Consider the following 20,711-nt stretch of genomic DNA (forward strand, 5'->3'; position numbering starts at 1 on the left):
CATAGGAGCAGAATTAGGCCATTCAACCCATCGAGTCTACTCCGCCCATTCTATCATGGCTGATCTATCTTTCCCTCTCAATCCCATTCCCCCGCCTTCCCATCCTGACTAACCCGAGAATCTGTCAATCTCCACCTTAAAAGCACCTGTTGCCTTGGCCTCCACCACCGTCTGTGGCAACGAATTCCACAGATTCACCACCCTCTGGCTCAAGAACTTCCACCACATCTCCTTTCCAAAATGTACGTCCTTTTATTCTAAGGCTGTGCCCGCACATCTGTGGGATGTGGGAGGAAACCGGAGCACCCTGATGTGCGGGTCCAACTCCTTGAACCCAACACAGCGGAACGAGAGGCCATTCAGCCCGACTGAGATAGACCACCAATGAATCCTATTGCTGCTCACCCTTCCATGAACATAGCCCCCCCGTATTGACACCTTAAAACTTCTGTCGGTCTGAAGAAGAGACCGCATCTGAAACGTTCCCTCCACTGTTGCTGCTTGGCCCGCTGAGTTCCTCCAGTGCTTTTGTGCTTGGCTCAAGGTTCCAGCATCTGCAGTTCCTTGTGCCTCCACTTAAAAAACGACTGTTCTGTTGTCTCATAAAATGATCTGTACCACTCTCAGTGTAAATAAAAGGAACAATTAATAGCTCAGTAGATTCAGACGTTCCAATGTTGAAGGTTTTAATATAGACTGCATAAGAGCGTTGGAACACCATGCATTTTGCACTTGGCTGCACTTGAAGCAAATAGTCAGGGCACTAACGTCAGTCAAGACACATGTTTATTTTAGATACAAGGATTCTAAACAATGTGGAGTTGTGTCGGTTCGGATTTTTCACGGACCGACACTGTTGCCTGACACAAATGGAAATAAAGCACCTATTTAATCACTGTCGAAGCCTTGACCTCCCAGCTTTGTATAATTAACGAAACTCTTCTGTGCCAGGAACCAGCCTGGTGCATTATCTCCGGCAGCAGATGAAAACCCCGGGGCAGTCCAGACACACGTTTCTGTTTCCAAGCTTGAAGGAGGCTCCCAGAACATTAGGCATGAAATTAGAGCTTTCTCTCCGATCCCCAGTGCACGGGCGAAGCCAGGGGGGAGGATTTAGAGTGGCCTTGAGAGAGCAGAGCATACAACAAGTCTAGCACAGGAACAGGCTATTCGGCCCACAATGTCCATGCAATTCTCGGCCTCAGAGGGCAGTGGAGGCTGGTTCTCGGGATACTTTCGAGAGAGAGGTGGTTAGGGCTCTTAAAGATAGCGGACTCTGGCGATATGGGGAGAAGGCAGGAACGGGGTACTGATTGTGGATGACCAGCCATGATCACAGTGAATGGCGGTGCTTTTTCCCCATATCCCTTGATTCCGTTAGCCCTAAGAGCTAAATCTAACTCTTTCTTGAAAACATCCAGTGATTTGGCCTCCCCTGTGGCAGCGAATTCCACAGATTCACAACTCTCTGGGTGAAATGTATTTTCCTCATCTCGATCCTAAATGGCCTACCCCTTATTCTTAAACTGTGACCCCTGGTTCTGGACTCCCCCAACATCGGGATCATTTTTCCTGCATCTAGCCTGTCCAATCCCTTAAGAATTTTATATGTTTCTATAAGATACCCTCTCATCCTTCTAAACTCCAGAGTGTACAAGCCCAGTCGATCTATTCTTTCATCATATGTCAGTCCCGCCATCCCGGGAATTAACCTGGTGAACCTGAGCTGCACTCCCTCAATAGCAAGAATGTCCTTCCTCAAATTAGGTGACCAAAACTGCACACAATACTCCAGGTGTGGCCTCACTAGGGCCCTGTACAACTGCAGAAGGACCTTGTCGCTTCTATACTCGATTCCTCTCGTTATAAAGGCCAACATGCCATTCGCTTTCTTCACTGCCTGCTGTACCTGTATGCTTACTTTCATAGACTGATGAACAAGGACCTCCAGATCCCGTTGTACTTCCCCTTTTCCCAACTTGACACCATTTAGATAGTAATCTGCCTTCCTGTTTTTGCTCCCATAGTGGATAACCTCACCAAGGTTTTATAAATTTGTCACAAAGAGAATGGCCAATTGGCGAGGTTGGGGATAAAAATTAGTTATAGAAATCAATTGGGAACCTTCATTAATCAAGTTTTGATTGATTAATTGAAAGATACAGCAAGGAACAGGCCATTCGGCCCACCGATTCCTCACCAACTATCGATCACCTGTTGACGCTAGTTCCGTGTCTTCCCAATTTCTCATTCATTCCCTACACATTGGGGGCAATTTACCCTAAGGAGGAAAGCTGAGCACCCGGAGGAAACCCACGTGGTCACAGGGAGAACGCACAACCTCCATACATGCACACAGCGCAGAAGGTGGGGATCGAACCAGAGATCTCTGGCGCCACGAGGCAGCGACTCTACCCGCTGCGCCACTCTCGACACCAAGTTCTAATTGTCGCGCTGATTTAGTTTAGTTTAGAGATACAGCGCGGAAACAGGCCCTTCGGCCCACTGGGTCCGCGCAGACCAGCAATCCACGCACATCAACACCATCCTACATAGGGACAATTTTTACATTTACCAAGCCAATGAACCTGCAAACCTGTATGTCTTTGGAATGTGGGAGGAAACCGAAGATCTCGGAGAAAACCCACGCAGGTCACGGGGAGAACGTGCAAACTCCGTACAGATAGCGCCCGTAGTCGGGAATTGAACCCGGGTCTCCAGTGCTGCAAGCGGTGTAAGGCAGCAACTCTGCCGCTGCGCCACCGTGACTGATGGTGCTGACATGGGTCTGGCGGTAACATTGCTTGCTGTGTTTTTCCCCTCAGGAGTCCCTGCTGCCCCAGCGAGTGATGGAGCTCTCTCAGGTTGTGGAGGACGGGCTACGGGAAGCAAGCCGCCAGGCCCAGGAGTGCAACCTGCCCAAACCGCTGGACCCGGCTCTGGTGCAGGACAGGATGCGCTGCATCCAAGGAATGATGCAGGAGGTGGAGGACAAAGTGTTGCAGGCTGAGTTACGCAAACAATCCTGCAGGCGGCTAGACAGGTCAGTCAAACAAGCAAAGATCCAGAGTGTTGGAGTAACTCAGTGGGTCAGGCAGCATCTCTGGAGAGTGAAGAAAGCGAATGGCATGTTGGCCTTCATAACAAGAGGAGTTGAGTATAGGAGCAAAGAGTTCCTTCTGCAGTTGTGCAGGGCCCTAGTGAGACTACACCTGGAGTATTGTGTGCAGTTTTGGTCTCAAAATTTGAGGAAGGACATTCCTGCTATTGAGGGAATGCAGCGTAGGCTCACCAGGTTAATTCCCGGGATGGCGGGGGGACTGTCATATATTGATAGAGCGGCTCTGGGCTTGTACACTCTGGAATTGGGAGCTTATGAAAACATGCGGAGTCCCGGGGGTGTCTCTTAAAAAATAGTGGAGTCTCAACGCGTGGTGGTTTGCGGGAAGGGGGGGGGGGGGGGGGGGGGGGGGGGGGAGGTGGCCTGCGACGTCACACATACTGACCACCCCACCGCCACACACAACACTAACCACCCCCCTTGATATATCAATATCATTCATTCGCTCCTTTTACCGCATCCCCGCCGTATCCACTCACGCATAGCCCCCAACTCACAGGCGCCGATAGAGAGGGAGGGGGGGGGGGGGGGGTAGGAGAGAGAGAGGACAGGCACCAAAATGTCACAATGAAATTCTTACTTGTAGCAGCACAATGGGTTTGTAATAGATAACATAATAAAGAAACAAACCCAAAAAAAAGTTCAATATATAAAAATCTCCAATATCGGGAAGGTTCAGAAGTTCATAAGTTGTAGGAGCAGAATTAGGCCGTTCGGCCCGTCAAGTCTATTCCGCCATTCAATCATAGCTGATCTATCTTCCCCTCTCAACCAAATTCTCATGCCTTCTCCCCATAACCCCTGGCACTTGTACTAATCCTGAATCTATCTATCCCCACCTTAAAAATATCCATTGATGGCCTCCGCAGTCTTATGTGGCAACAAATTCCACAGATTCACCACCCTCTGACAAAAGAAACTCCACTTCATCTCCTTTCTGAAGGAACATCCTCTTAATCTAGTGAAGAAAGCAAATGGCGTGTTGGCCTTTATAACAAGAGGAATCGAATATAGGAGCATAGAGGTCCTTCTGCAGTTGTACAGGGCCCTAGTGAGACCACACCTGGAGTATTGTGTGCAGTTTTGGTCCCCTAATTTGAGGAATGACGTTCTTGCTATTGAAGGAGTGCAGCGTAGGTTTACAAGGTTAATTCCCAGGATGGCGGGTCTGTCATATGCTGAGAGAATGGAGCAGCTGGGCTTGTACACGAGTTTAGAAGGATGAGAGGGAATCTCATTGAAACATATAAGATTGTTAAGGGCTTGGACACGCTAGAGGCAGGAAACATGTTCCCGATGTTAGGGGAGTCCAGAACCAGGGGTCCACAGTTTAAGAATAAGGAGTAAGCCATTTAGAACGGAGATGAGGAAACACTGTTTCTCACAGAGAGTGGTGAGTCTGTGGAATTCTCTGCCTCAGAGGGCGGTGGAGGCAGGTTCTCTGGATGCTTTCAAGAGAAGGCAGGAACGGGGTACTGATTGGGAATGATCAGCCATGATCACATTGAATGGTGGTTCTGGTTCGAGGGGCCGAATGGCCTACTCCTTCACCTATTGTCTATTGCCTATTGTCTATTGACATGCCCGTCCACTTTATCTGTGTTTAGGAACCCAGACAAAATGTCAGCTGAAGGAACGGTTCTGGAGCTGCAACTCATCCAGCACAAACTGGCCTTAATCCAATTGAAGCAGCAATTCTCCCAGGTGAAAACGCAGCTCCACCTGAATAACCTGCAGGTAGACAGACCTTCCTTGCTGGGTTGAGTGGGGCATGAGGCTGCGGGAGGGATTTAATCTTTGAATACGAGTTTCACTGGCAGTGAGTGCCAACTTCTCATGACCACACCTGTTAGATGTTTCAAGCTGTTCAAGAAGGAACTGCAGATGCTGGAAAATCGAAGGTAGACAAAATTGCTGGAGAAACTCAGCGGGTGCGGCAGCATCACTGGAGCGAAGGAACTAGGCAACATTTCGGGCCGAAACGTTGCCAAAAGAGTCTGAAGAAGGGTTTCTGCCCGAAACGTTGCCTATTTCCTTCGCTCCATAGATGCTGCAGCACCCGCTGAGATGTTCCAAGCTATTGAGATGTCCGTGATGGGCAACACAGGCAGAGAGAAAGTTAAGGGCCTGTCCCACTTGGTGATTTTTTCGGCAACTGCCGGCATCATTGACTGACATATCAGGGCACCGAAAAATATGCAGCGTGATGCAGCGTAATGACGTGTGACGCAGCGTGATGACGTATTGACGCGCGGCGTTTATTTCAAGTGTCGCAACATTTTATTTGTCGCTGCTGGATTTTGAAATGTTCAAAATATTTAGTGACACTGATATATGACGCCGGCAGTCGGTGAAAAAATTGCCAAGTAGGACAGGCACTTAAGGAAGGCTTGTCCTCATCAATTGGCCATTGAGGACAAGGTTGGGCAAGTCATGTTGCAGCTTTATAGGACTTTGGGCTCGCCACATTTGGAGTGTTGTTTGCAGTTGTGGTTTGCCCCCCCATGACTGCATGGATGCGGAGGTCTTTGGTGAGGGTGCGGAAGAGATTTACCAGAATGCTGACACAAGGAGCTGCAGATGCTGGAAGCTTGCACAGAACACAGAGTGTTGGAGTAACTCTGCGGGTCAGGCAGCATCTGTGGACAGCAAGGAAAGGCAATGTTTCAGGCTGATCAGAGTGCTGCTTGGTTTAGACGAAATCAGCTACAAAGTGAGGGTGGAAAGATTTGCATTGTTTTCTCAGGAGGTGATCTATTAAAATCATCATAGGCACAGATAGGGGAGACACAGAGCCTTTTTCCCAGGTGGCAGAGACTAGAGGGCAAGAGGGCTTAGCTTTAAGTTAAGAGGGGCAAAGTTCAAAGGAGAAGTACAGGGCGATTGTTTTGCACAGCGCATTGGGTGCCTGGAATGTGTGGCCGGGGGGGGGGGGGGTTGCACTTGCAATAGTAGCATTAGAGTAAGGGTTGCCAACTGTCCCACATTAGCCGGGACATCCTGTATATTGGGCTAAATTGGTTTGTCCCGTACGGGACCGCCCTTGTCCCGTATTTCACTGCCACTACTCAGATCGAGGGGACGGTCGGGTCGGAGCGTCGCGTCCGGCCCCACTTCACCCGTCCTGTAGTGGTGCACCCCAAAGATCCCATAGCGAGCAAGATAGATCACTCGACGAAAAATACGTAGTATGGTCATGGGCAGATTGATGGGTAATTTTCAGCCCCATTTCCGTAACCGGCTTCCATCTCCGCACCAAAGATCCCATAGCAGAGCAAAGATACTAGTGCGGAGACGGAAGCCGGTTACGGAAACATCCTCGTAAAAATAAAAGTTATTTGGGAAAAATCTTCTCATTTTCAGAATTATAATTTATTAACACAAACTGTTGATTACACTGCGGGTCGGGTCCGGTCGTGTCGGTTCGGGTCGGGTCGGATCGGGTCGGGTCGGGTCGGATCGGGTCGGGTTACTGAAATGGATGAAAAAAAGGCTCTGTTGCGTACTACATGTCAGCCCATTGCATTTAGCAGGAGTGGTCTATCTTGCTTGCTATAGGATCTTTGGTGCACCCCATGGAGTGCAGCAGCAGCAGCGCCTCGCCCGTGGCTCTGTCGGTCGGCAGCCCAGCCAGCTGTCCGACCTTCGGACCTTCGCATACTGCCGACACCACCCCCCTCCTCCTTCTCATGGGCCGATCATCGGTTCACGAGTTGGATGGGGCACCGGACTTTGCAAGCGACATCGCGCGGCCCGGGCCAAAACTCCTCAGCTGGCCCGCCGGCTGGGCTTTGTGTGCAGTCCAGCAGCCGGGCCTACTCATCATTCACCCAGCTGCTACGAGACATCCACGAACTCCTACGGACCCACTACGGACATTCTCTGAGTTTGAATCGGGGGAAAACTCGGGAGAACTCTTGAATTACCTCGAACGGTGGGTCAGGGGATTAACTAGATGTGGTCGTTCATCTTGAAATCAATAGTGGTATTCTTGATCTTGTGGAATGCTATCAGTCTGATGAACTTGTGACCAGTAGTAGGTGGATGAAGTTTAAGGTCCTTTTTCATGCTGGAGACTGAACTCTGCCGCTTGTAGATGTCAGATATGAACCTGGCTGCTCTGTTTTACACGGCCTGGATCTTATTGATGTTCCCTTGAGTGAAAGGATCCCATACGGAGCAGTAAAATTCAACATGTGGACACACAATTCTCTGCGATGTTCAAGCAGGAACTGCAGATGCTGGAAAATCGAAGGCAGGCAAAAGAGCTGGAGAAACTCAGCGGGTGCGGCAGCATCTATGGAGCGAAGGAAACGTTGCCTATTTCCTTCGCTCCATAGATGCTGCCGCATCCGCTGAGTTTTTTCAGCACTTTTGTCTACCTTCAATTCTCTGCGATTCCCTCTGGAGGAGCTGTCCGTGTTGGCCGAGGACGGGGTCTCTAAACTTGTTTGTAATCCCACAGGCCAAGTTGCAACAGGGCAGGAAACCGCTGTCACCTCTGGTCCCCGACGCGGCCCAGTTACTGTGCATGGAGCTCGACGTGGATCCAGACAAGCTGGGGTGCATTTTGGACATCGATTCGTCAGGGACCCCCGTGGTGAAGTCACCTGTACTTCCGTTACTGGCCGAGGGAGATCTGTAAGTATGGTCGCAACTGTTTTGTTTTTTTAATCAAAAACAATTTTGTTAATTACTATCAGGATACAAACCAAAACCGTGGTAACACGACCACCACCACCACCACAGTACAAAATCACCAAACGATCTAGACACTAAATTTCCAAACAACTATGATACAATCCAAGTGTGTTGTTGCGGGTCTAGTCTTTTTATGTGTGGGGGGGGGTGGAGGGGGAAACTGCTTTTCTCAGTCCCTACCTGGCGGAGAGGCGGTTTTCCTCTGAGCCGCATCTTCGCCTCGTCCTCGCGGCCCACCATCAGGACTGGAGCGGCGTTTCCTGAGGGGACGGGACAGAACCACGGCTTCGGCGGCGGCACAGCGCTGGAACACCTTCACGGAGCAGAGCTCCGGACTGCTGGGTCCGCCGATGGAACATCGCGGAGCTGCGGGTCTGTGGAGCGGCCAGCTGCGGGCGGCGGCGCTGAACTTTACAAAGGGAGCCTGGGATCTCTCACCGAGACCGCAAGTGTTGGAGCTCCGTCCAGCGCGGCCTGTTGGCTTCAGGAGCCGCGGTCTCCGGTAAGGAAGCGGCCGTTCCAGGTATCCCAAGCCGCTGAGAGGGTTCCCCCGACACCGGAGCACCATCGTTTGGCGAGAGGGCCTAAAACATCGGGCCCCATAGCGGCGACTGCGGAGGACCTCCATAGGGTGGACCATGGGTGGACAAATGGAAGAGGACAGGACTTTGTGCCTTCACCCACAGTGGGAACCATTGTGGGGGGATGTTTTATGTTTTAATGTTAAATTTCTTCTTTAATGTTATGGTGTTTTTTTATTAGTGTGTTGCAAGGACATCTGAATTTCCCTGAAAAAGGGGATTAATAAAGTATTTATTTATCTATCTATCTATCTGTCCATCCTTACAAATATACTAAATAACTGCTATACAACGATGTCCCTCTCTAACACCACCCGGGCACGGACCACCCAGGCCTGGCGCCGTGACTTGCGGATGGCCAGCTTGGCCAGGCCCAGGAGCAACCCGACCAGGGACATCTTCGGCCCCGCCCACTCCCTAGATCCCGTCACCAGTCCCCCGGTCACTGACAGCAGAGCTGCTCCTCCCCCTACGGACGCTAGGTGGAGTGGCAGTGATCCTTGCCCCCCGGACCCCGGCTACAAGGGACGTCCTGTGATCACAACTGGAGGGGACGGCCCAGGACCAGCGCAAACTAAAGCACAGGCAGACGGGAGGGGGTCTTGGCATCGTGTGCGGCACTGACATTGTGGGCCGAAGGGCCTGTCCATGTTCGATACTCCATCAAGGGCTTTCACTGCACGCGATCCATCCTCATGCACTCATCGTGACGGCTCCCTTGGATATCCTCTCACTCCCCATTCCCCCGTAAAGTCCTGATGCAGACAGACCTGTGTCGGACAGCAGTCTCTCGTTCCCCCCTATATCTAGCCCTGATCATGGCTAAACATCCACAATCAGTACCCCGTTCCTGCCTTCTCCCCATATCCCCTGACTCCTCTATTTTTAAGAGCCCTATCTAGCTCTCTCTTGAAAGTATCCAGAGAACCGGCCTCCACCGCCAGTCTGAGGCAGAGAATTCCAGACTCACAACTCTGTGTGTTGTGTAACTCTGTATAAAAACCAGAGCTGGCAGAGAGAACCCACGCGGTCACGGGAAGAACGTACAAACTCCGTACAGACAGCACCCGTAGTCAGGATCGAACCCGGGTCTCTGGTGCTGTGAGGCAGCAGCTCTACCCGCTGTGCCACCATGTCGCACAATCTGCTGTAGAGGGAACTATGATAAATCATCACTGCACATTGGCAGGGACTCATTTCGTCAGTGGAATTTGTTACTCAGCCATGATCCCCATGTTCCTCTGCCACTCTCCAAAGGTCACGACACCCTTGCCAGAATTAGACACAAAACCATCTACTTCAGCTTGGCTCCCAATTCATGTTTAGTACATGTTAGCATATTTCCTTGACTTCCATTTTAAATATTTGCGCTGGCTCTCCCCGTGATAAATGTTGACCACTCATGATAAGGCACCTACCACCCTCTGCATAAAAAAACATACCCCACACATGTCCATTACATTTTGCTCCTCTCACTTCACAGACAATAGATAATAGACAATAGACAATAGGTGCAGGAGTAGGCCATTCGGCCCTTCGAGCCAGCACCGCCATTCAATGTGATAATGGCTGATCATCCTCAATCAGTACCCCGTTCCTGCCTTCTCCCCATATCCCCTGACTCCACTATCTTTAAGAGCCCTATCTAGCCCTCTGACTCCACTTCATCTTTAAGAGCCCCTATTCTAGCTCTCTCTGTGTGAAAAGCAACACTCCCCTGGTTCTGAAACATCTGGAACACGTCCACCGCCCAAACCCTGAGGTTTCAGAGAAACCTCTCCACACAAGACTTAACAACTCTCTGTGAGAAAAAGTTCTGTTTTACCTCATCTCCGTCCTTGGTGTCCCTCTGAAATCCTGACCGGACTTTACCCCTTATTCTTAAACAAAAATGTGGAGAAACCCCACAGATTAAGAATAAGGAGTAAGCCAGAATGTCTATTTTATCCAGAATGGACAGTCTACACAATGGAGCCATAGTGGGGGGCAACACTACGTTCTAATTCCGACGTTCTCTGCTTTCACCGTTCTGAAAAATGGAGTCAGGGGATATGGGGAGAAGGCAGGAACGGGGTACTGATTGTGGATGATCCTGATCATATTTTGGCTCGAAGGGCCAAATGGCCTCTCCTGCACCTATGCCAGGGTATTTTGAGAGTATACACAAATGGAATAGTGGGGGGCACACGAATGGAGGAATGATGAATGTCCTCAATATGTTTCTCTTGCCAGGGTAATTGAGATAAATGGAGGATGTACACGAGGCTGCTCGGTGGAATGTCTGGAGCGGATGTTTGGTGGAGTGAGCAGGGCCAAGGTTCTGCTCCTACGGACCGGGGAGAGGCAGTGCGCCAGGCCACCGGACAGCCCCTGCTCTCTGGAGGTTGCCCTCAAGGAGCTGTCAAGCCTGCAGTCGGAGTTCATTGCCACCAGCGTCGAGCTGTCGTCCCTCAGGAACGAGAAGGAGATGATGCTGGCCGAAATGGAGAAGTAGGTATATCGCCTCGAGAACCCCGAGCAAAAAAGTGGGAAATGGTCACCTCAGCGCACTAGCCTTCTGGCCCTGGACCCCTACCCCTCAGGCCCTGGACCCCTACCCCTCAGGCCCTGCACCCCTACCCCTCAGGCCCTGCACCCCTACCCCTCAGGCCCTGGACCCCTACCCCTCAGGCCCTGGACCCCTACCCCTCAGGCCCTGCTCCCCTACCCCTCAGGCCCTGCACACCTACCCCTCAGTCTGGCTCTGGGCCGCGGGCTTCAGTTAGAGGGTGACTCTTCCCTCTACACCGCCCCCATCACACACTCCCGAAGGAAGAGACCGTGATCCACATCCACATGCAGTGTGAGAGGTTGCAGCCCATGTTCGACTATCTGAAGGGGCTGCTCCTCAAGTCTCAGCGACATTTTACCCCCACGCCCCTGATATTTGGACTCCCCGTACAGAGGGGGGGGGTTGGGTCGGGATGGAGGTGGGGTGGGGGTCTCCCTGTTGGTCTGCTCCTGGGCCTGGCCAAGATGGCTGCCTGTGGGCCCAGGTAGCGGGTAGTCGACGGGCTGGGCTGCCCCCCCCCCCCTAAACTCCAGAGTGTACAAGCCCAGCCGCTCCATTCTCTCGGCATATGACAGTCCCTCCATCCCGGGAATTAACCTTGTAAACCTACACTGCACTCCAAAATAAACCTTGTTTATTTTGATGTGGCTAAAGGGTTATAACAGAAGCGGAAACAAAATGCAGCAGATGTGTGCATTGGCGAGTCACAAAAACGATCATATCTGAAATCATAATTAAGATGTAATTATTACTTACCTCAGTCCCTGCAGAGAGCCCAGATACAATTTTTCCACAGCCTTGGGGACAATTGCAGTGACAATTTGTCTTCCTCAATGGCGGTGCTGTTGCATTTTGCTGCCTTCAATTGGATTAAGGTGTTCATTGCTTTTTCCCAGTAGTGCGCTCCCAAAACTGATCATATACATATTCTTCTGTCACGCCAAGGGGCCAACCAACATTATCCGTGGAATTAAACAGAGTTGATGACTGTATTTACACTTTGACTCCATCTACACCTTGTGCTGCCTCAGCAAGGCCGGCAGCATAATCAAGGACCGGTCTCACCCCGGTCACTCCCTCTTCTCCCCTCTCCCATCGGGCAAGAGGTACAGAAGTGTTAAAACGCACGCACAGCTCCAGATTCAGGGACAGTTTCTTCCCAGCTGTCATATGAGGAAAGATTGGAAAGACTAGGTTTGTATTCACTGGAGTTTAGAAAGATGAGGGGGTATCTTATAGAAACGTCTAAAATTATAAAAGGACTGGACAAGCGAGATGCAGGAAAAATGTTCCCAATGTTGGGCGAGTCCAGAACCAGGGGCCACAGTCTATGAATCAAGGGGAGGCTGTTTAAAATTGGAATGAGAAAAAATCTTTTTCACCCATAGAGTTGTGAATTTGTGGAATTCTCTGCCACAGAGGGCAGTGGAGGCCAATTCACTGCATGAATTTAAAAGAGAGTTAGATAGAGCTCTAGGGGCTAGCGGAATCAAGGGATATGGGGAGAAGGCAGGCACGGGTTACCGATTGTGGATGATCAGCCTGATCACAATGAATGGTGGTGCTGCCTCGAAGGGCCAAATGGCCTCCTCCTTCACCTATTGTCTATGTTTCTATGTTTCCATGTAACTGTTTTCAGGCAACGGAGCCATCCTATCAACAACTAGAGACTTATTATCGACCACAGTGGAGACCCTCTGACTATCTTTAATCGGACTTTACCTTGCACTAAACATTATTCCCTTTATCCTGTATCTGTACACTGTGGACAGCTTGATTGTAATCATGTATAGACTTCCCGCTGAATGTGCTACCCAACGGGATCCTTGCATCCATATTATACTTGAGTTTGACTTCATCGTATTTATGCACAATACCTTTTTCGTGTGGTATCAAAAATAATTTATTTAATTCCAATCACGATACAAACCAAAACCGTGGTAACACACCCACCACCATAGTACAAAATCACCAAATTATCTAGACACTACATCACAATCCTTACAAATATACTAAATAACTACTATACAATAGACACTAGACAATAGACAATAGGTGCAGGAGTAGGTCTCCTGCCTCCACCGCCCTCTGAGGCAGAGAATTCCACAGACTCACCACTCTCTGTGTGAAAAAGTGTTTCCTCGTCTCCGTTCTAAATGGCTTACTCCTTATTCTTAATCTGTGGAGTGGCGGTGGGCCTTGCCCCCCTGGCTACAAGAGACGCTCTACTGGGTCCCTGCGCGCAGTGCCTTGGTACACGGGACAATAATAAGCCTAAAAGTGCTTTCTTGGGTTTTTTTTAATGTTTATTTTATTAAAGGCAATTGTACAAGAATAAAGCAATCGGCACAACAATGATACAATTTTCGTACAGCTTCATTTTTAACATTTTATAAATCGATACATGAAACGCAAAAAGTAAAAAGGAAAGAATGAAGAAAAAGAAGAAAGACACAAAAAAGAGAGAAGATCAGACCCCTGAACTGCCAAAGAAGTGTGAGAAGAGAAAAAAAGAGAAAAGAAAAATAAATGTCCCACTATCCTTCCCTTCCTCCCCCTCGCCCATCCCAAGCATCGGTTTTAAATTTGTGTTCAACCATTCTATTGTTGAAAAAATTCAGTGAAAGGAGACCATGTTTTGGAGAATTGGTCTGATTTAACAGCCAAAACAAGCCTGATTTTTTCTAAATGTAGTGTCTTGTTCATTTCAGTTTTCCACATCCTCACTGTGGGCTAAATGTGCTTTTTTGCTGCTTTTCCCGCAGGCTTCAAGAGAGGGAGTCTCTGCTCCTGCTGGAAAACAAGCGGGTTCTCCAGTCCTCCGACTCTCTCAAACAGCTGGTGAGTGGGCCGTCCCAACCTGGAAAGGATGGCAGTCAGACCGGCCATTCTGGCCCTACCTCCACCTCTGTCTGCTCTCTGGCTCTCATGTAGGTAGAAGCCAAGGTGCTTGAGATTTACCCAGGGGTGTGGGATTCAAGAACTGGAGGGGGACCAGTTTGAAGGTGAGAGAGGAAAGATTTGACGGGAACAAAATGCTGGAATAACTCAGCGGGTCAGGCAGCATCTGAATCTTTGGAGAAAAAGGAACAGGCGACGTATTGGGTCAGAAACCTTTTTCAGTCCCGCCATCCTATCCAGATCCCACCCAAAGCACCCTCATTTCCTTCTCTCCAGAGATGCTGCCCGTCCCGCTGAGTTACTCCAGCATTTTGGGTCTATCCTACATATACTAGGGACAATTTACAATTTTACCAAAGTCAATTAGCCTACAAACCTATTTGTCTCTTTGGAGTATGGAAGGAAACCGGAGCACCCGGGGAAAACCCACACGGTCACAGATAGGAAAATACAAACTCTGTACAGACGAGACCCGTAGTCAGGATGGAACCCGGGTCTCTGGCGCTGTGAGGCAGCAGCTCTACCCGCTGCGCCAGCGTGCACAACACCCCCTTGGCCCTGTTTCCAACATTCAGATAGCACCGATGATCTATAAAAAAACCCACCAGGTGCTTTAGAAGGAGGTGGGATGGGCAGAATAAATGGAAGTTCTGAATTGCCCTCACAGCTGGAGAGGTCAGAGTACCGCTGGATGTTCCTCAAGGATCAGCTGGAGGCAATGAAAGGAGCGTTTCACCTGGAGACGAAGAAGCTGGATACAGTGGAGGCACGGCTGAAGGTGGGTGGAGATAGACAATAGACAATAGGTGCAGGAGTAGGCCATTCAGCCCCTCGAGCCAGCACCGCCCTTCAATGTGATCATGGCTGATCACAATCAGTACCTCGTTCCTGCCTTCCCATATCCCCTGACTCCGCTATCTTTAAGAGCCCTATCCAGCTCTCTTTCCACCTCTCATCCTTCTAAATTCCAGAGAGTGCAAGCCCAGCCGCTCCATTCTCTCAGCATATGCCAGTCCCGCCATCCCGGGAATTAACCTTGTGAACCTACGCTGCACTCCCTCGATAGCAAGAATGTCCTTCCTCAAATTAGGGGACCAAAACTGCACATAATATTCCAGGTGTGGTCTCACTAGGGCTCTGTATAACTGCAGAATGACTTATTTGCTCCTATGTTCGATTCCTCTTGTTATAAAGGCCAACATGCCATTCGCTTTCTTCACTGCCTGCTGTCCAGCCGCTCCATTCTCTCAGCATATGACAGTCCCGCCATCCTGGGAATTAACCTGGTGAACCATCCACAATCAGTAGGATGAAGGGAGGTATGGCATGCGGGTTGGGCATGTGGGAGACCAGCTGGGCCTTACTCCATGTCTCATACCGCACACATGTAGGTTCCAGCTCTTGGCGATGAGGGAGAAGACCAGCTAGTCCCATTTGAGAAGCCTTGGGCTCTCACTTGCACGCAGTGGGTTGGGTCAATTAGGTCTATGTTCATCAGCGTTAAACTTCAGAGGTACAGCGTGCAAACAGGCATTCGGCCCATTGAGCCCATGTTGACCAGTGGTCAACCCCACACACCAGCGCTATCCTACGCGTTAGAGACAATTTACAATTTTTACCAAAGCCAATGAACCTACAAACCTGTACTTCTTTAGAGTGTGGGAGGAAACCGGAGCACCTGGAGAAAACCCACGCGGTCACTGGGGGAGAACGTACAAACTCCGTACAGACAGCACCCGTAGTCAGGATAGTACCGGGTCTCAGGCGCTGTGAGGCAGCAACTCGACTGCGTTACAATGCCATCCCTTTAGTCATAGAGCACGCAAACAGGCTCTTCGGCCCAACTCGCCCGTGCCAACGAAGATATCCCATTGAAACTAGACTCGCTTGAGGAATGTTGGGTTCTGATATGCGCAGAGTGGTTGGGTCAATTGGTTCACTAACATTGAAAGAAATGAGCAAGGATCTCATAGGAATTTACAACTTTCTAACAGACGGGTTCGGAAGTTGGGGCGACAGGGCGGGAGGAGAGGAAGAAATAAGACCATGATTGAATGGCATTGACTCAATGGGCCGAATGGCCTAATCCTACTCCTAGAACTTGTGAAGACTGGATAAACTAGATGCAGGAGGAATGCAGCAGCGTCGTACAGCATGCAAACAGGCCCTTCGGCCCAACCCGCCCTTACTGATCAGGATCCCCATCGACACTGGTCCCACCTGTTGGCATTTAGCCCATATCCATCTAAACCTTCCCCATCCTTGCACCTGTCCCGGTGTGTTGTAAATGCAGTTACAACCATTCCCTGTGTGAAAAAGTTGCCCTTCAGTTTCCTATTCAATTTTAGAGACTCTCTGTCTCTGTCTGTCTCCGTCTCCGTCTCCGTCTCCATCTGTCTCTCTCTGTGTTAAAAGGATATCTATCTTGAATAACAGAAGGATAACTTTGTGCATCGATCTCTGTCAGAGAGTCATACAGCTCAGAAACGGGTCGTTCAGCCCATCTCATCCATGCTGACCCCCTAAGATGCCACACCCAAGCTAGTCCCACTTGCATGCGTTTAGCCTATGTCCATCGAAACATTTCCAATCCATGTACCTGTCCAAGTGTATTGTATATGCTGTTAGTTACCCGCCTCTACTGCACACTTTCCAAAGCCTACACGACCAGAACTGCAGGCAATGTTCCAAATAATGTCTTTAAAAACTTATTGATCTGCACCAATCCCTGGACAGTGACCGAGGCAGCATCTATGGAGAGAAGGAATAGGCGATGTTTCATGTCGAGACACTTCACATTGATGTCACGGGTGGGGGATGGGGGGGGGGGAAAAAAAGGAAGAGGCAGAGACAGAGACAGTAGGCTGGGAAGGGGGAGGGGATCATACCAGAGCATCGGAGATGTACTCATTCTCATTTCCTCTCTTCTACTATAGATGAGGCTTTCACCAGGGTCTCTTCTATATCCCGTAGCTCCGCTCTCACTTCACATCCTCCCCACTCGTAACAAGGACAGAGTCCCCCTTGTCCTCACCTTCCACCCCATCTGTCTCATACAACATATAATCCACCGACATTTTCGCCACCTCCAACGGGATCCCACCACTGGCCACATCTTCCCATCTCCTCCCCTTTCGGCTTTCTGCAGAGACCGCTCCTTCCGTAACTCCCTGGTCAATTCGTCCATTCCCACCCAAACCACCCCCTCTCCGGGCACTTTCCCTTGCAACCGCAGGAGATGCTACACTTGTCGCTTTACCTCCCCCCTCGACTCCATCGAAGGACCCAAGCAGTCTTTCCGGGTGCGACAGAGGTTCACCTGCGTCTCCTCCAACCTCATCTACTGCATCCGCTGCTCTAGATGTCAGCCGCTCTATATCGGTGAGACCAAGCGCAGGCTTGGCCATCGCTTCGCCCAACACCTCCGCTCGGTTCACAATAACCAACCTGATCTCCCGGTGGCTCAGCACTTCAACTCCCCCTCCCATTCCGAATCCGATCTTTCTGTCCTGGGCCTCCTCCATTGCCAGAGTGAGGCCCAGTGCAAATTGGAGGAACAGCACCTTATATTTCGCTTAGATAGTTTGCACCCCAGCGGTTTGAACATTGACGTCTCTAACTTTAGACAGTCCTTGCTTTCTCCCTCCTTCCCCTCCCCTTCCCAGCTCTCCCACAACCCACTGTCTCCGCCTCTTCGTTTTTTCCCCCCCCCCCCCCCCCCCACCAGTCTGAAGAAGGGTCTCCTATTCCTTCTCTCCATAGATGCTGCCTCACCTGCTGAATTACTCCAGCATTTTGTGTCTACCTGCAGGTGCCTTTTATGTCAGTTTATAAGCTGCATTCTCATCCCCGGACCTCTAAACCTGTGCAACTAACGACTGAATGTTTTCTTTTAGGATGAAATAGATGCTCTGAAACTGAAATCTAGCCAAGATGACAGGAAGATCAAAGACCTTGCGACAGCATTGAAGGAAAAGGTCCAGGCAGATGCGAGTATTTCTTTCATGGAGCCACTCAGCACGGCAACAGGCCCTTCGGCCTAACTTGCCCACAGCGAACAAGACACTAGTCCCACCTGCCCGCGTTTGCCCCAGTATCCACCTGAACCTTTCCTATCCATGTACCTGTCCAAATGTCTCTTAAAATATAACAGACAATAGACAACAGGTGCAGGAGTAGGCCATTCGACCCTGCGAGCCAGCACCGCCATTCAATGTGATCATGGCTGATCATCCCCAATCAGTACCCCGTTCCTGCCTGCTCCCATATCCCCTGACTCCGCTATCTTCAAGAGCCCTATCTAGCTCTCTCTTGAAGGTATCCAGAAAACTGGCCTCCACCGCCCTCTGAGGCAGAGAGTGCCACAGACTCACAACGCTCTGTGAGAAAAAGTGTTTCCTCATCTCCGTTCTAAATGGCTTACCCCTTATTCTTAAATTGTGGCCCCTGGTTCTGGACTCCCCCAACAACGGGAACATGTTTCCTGCCTCTAGCGTGTTCAAACCCTTAATAATCTTATATGTTTCAATGATACCCTCTCATCCTTCTAAATTCCAGAGTAGACAAGCATATGACAGTCCCGCCATCCTGGGAATTAACCTTGTGAACCTACGCTGCACTCCCTCAATAGCAAGAATGGCCTTCCTCAAATTAGGGGACCAAAATTGCACACAATACTCCAAGTGTGGTCTCACTAGGGCCCTATTCAACTGCAGAAGGACTTCTTTGCTCCTATACTCAACTCCTCTTGTTATAAAGGCCAACATGCCATTTGCTTTCTTCACTGCCTGCTGTACCTGCATGCTTACTTTCATTAACTGATGACCAAGGACCCCCAACTTCCGTTGTGCTCCCCCTTTTCCCACCTTGACACCATTTAGATAATAATCTGCCTTCCTGTTTTTGCTACTAAAGTGGATAACCTCACATTTATCCACATTAAACTTCATCTGCCATGCATCTGCCCACTCCCCCAATCTGTCCAAGTCACCCTGCATTCACACTGCCACCCAGCTTTGGGTCATCTGCAAATTTGCTAATGTTACTTTGAATCCCTTCATCTAAATCATTGATGTATATTGGAAATAGCTGCGGTCCCAGCACCGAGCCTTGCGGTACCCCACTAGTTACTGCCTGCCATCCTGAAAGGGACCTGTTAATCCCTACTCTTTGTTTCCTGTCTGCCAACCAATTTTATATCCATATCAGCACTCTACCCCTAATTTTGCCCACTAATCTACTATGTGGGACCTTATCAAATGCAAGTATGATAGTACCTGCTTCATCCACAGCCAACAACATTATGGGGGACCCCTACCACCCCAGCAACGGACTGTTCCAGCTGCTACGGTCAGGCAAACGCCTCCGCTGTCACGCTGTGAAAACAGAGAGGATGAGACGGAGTTTCTTCCCACGGGCCATCAGGACTGTAAACTCTAATCTCACCAGGGACTAATTTACTGTTGTGTTGTGTCTTGTTATTTTTTTCTGATCTGTAGTTTTTGCACAATCCGCAGGCATTGTCACTTTCATTTCACTGCACATCTTATATGTGACAAATAAACTTGACTTGACTTGAAGGGGGCTTTTACTGGTTGGCTGCCAGTGACTAGCGGAGTTCCGCAGGGCTCAGTGCAGGGGCCGCTACTCTTCACGTTGTATATAAATGATTTGGACGAGGGGATTGAAGGCTTTGTGGCCAAGTTTGAGGGTGATACAAAAATAGGTGGAGGGGCAGGTAGTGTAGAGAAAGCAGGGACTCTGCAGAAGGACTTGGACAGGTTGGGAGAGTGGCAGATGGAATGTAGTGTAGCAAAGTGTGGAGTCATGCATTTTGGTAGCAGGAATAAAGACGTAGACTATTTTCTCAAGGGGGAGAGAATCCAGAAATCGGAGGTGCAAAGGGACCTGGGAGTGCTGGTGCAGGATTCCCCAAAAGTTAATCTGCAAGTCGAATCAGTAGTAAAGAAAGCAAACTCAATGCTAGCATTTATTTCAAGAGGACTTGTATATAACAACAGGGATGTAATACTGAGGCTCTATAAGGCGCTGGTCAGGCCACATTTGGAATATTGTGAGCAATTTTGGGCACCATATCTGAGGAAGGATGTGCTGGCTCTGGAGAGGGTCCAGAGGAGGTTTACAAGAATGATGGAAGGAGATGAGGAGAAACGTCTTTAGTCAGAGGGTGGTGAATCTGGAGGCCAAGTCAGTGAGTATTTTTAAGGCAGAGATAGATAGATTCTTGATTAGTACGGGTGTCAGGGGTTATGGGGAGAAGGCAGGAGAAAGGGATTAGGAGGGAGAGATAGATCAGCCATGATTGAATGGCGGAGTAGATTTGATGGGCTGAATTCTTGCTCTGTCACTTATGACTGTTGCATTTATAAATGTTGAGTGGATATGTAGAGATAGTCACAGATTTGATGTCTGTATGTTAAAGGGATGCTTACTTTGGACAACATAAGGATGTCTCTGTGACTCTATTACTAAATGTTAAGGGAATATTAATCTTGGAGATGCAGTCACAGATATCATAATCCGTGAGTTAAATGGATATTTAACTGACCACATAAGGATGAGTGTGATTGTTAAAGAGGTATATTTACCTCAGAGATCTTCAGCCTGTGTGTAAAATGGAATTCTCTGCCTCAGAGGGCGGTGGAGGCTGGTTCTCAACAGAGAGCTAGATAGGGCTCTTAAAAATAGCGGAATCAGGGGATTTGGGGAGAAGGCAGGAACGGGGTACTGATTGGGGATGATCAGCCATGATCACATTGAATGGCGGTGCTGGCTCGAAGGGCCGAATGGCCTACTCCTGCACCTATTGTCTATTGTAAAATGGACATTTATCTCA

The 20,711-nt window shown here is 49.6% G+C and overlaps 1 protein-coding gene across 1 annotated transcript in view; it reads left to right on the forward strand.

Annotated features, from left to right (window-relative positions):
• Window positions 1-20,711, forward strand: part of LOC129700591 (uncharacterized) — a 54,945-nt gene that overhangs the window by 27,006 nt on the left and 7,228 nt on the right. The window contains exons 10-16 of the mRNA XM_055641209.1: window positions 2,826-3,043; window positions 4,729-4,858; window positions 7,587-7,762; window positions 10,636-10,893; window positions 13,720-13,795; window positions 14,523-14,633; window positions 17,752-17,832. Coding sequence (XP_055497184.1) covers window positions 2,826-3,043; window positions 4,729-4,858; window positions 7,587-7,762; window positions 10,636-10,893; window positions 13,720-13,795; window positions 14,523-14,633; window positions 17,752-17,832 — 1,050 coding nt within the window. The remainder of the gene's footprint in view (window positions 1-2,825; window positions 3,044-4,728; window positions 4,859-7,586; window positions 7,763-10,635; window positions 10,894-13,719; window positions 13,796-14,522; window positions 14,634-17,751; window positions 17,833-20,711) is intronic.

Source organism: Leucoraja erinacea, chromosome 9, assembly GCF_028641065.1.
Source record: "Leucoraja erinacea ecotype New England chromosome 9, Leri_hhj_1, whole genome shotgun sequence".
In the NCBI taxonomy this organism is placed as follows: domain Eukaryota; kingdom Metazoa; phylum Chordata; class Chondrichthyes; order Rajiformes; family Rajidae; genus Leucoraja; species Leucoraja erinaceus.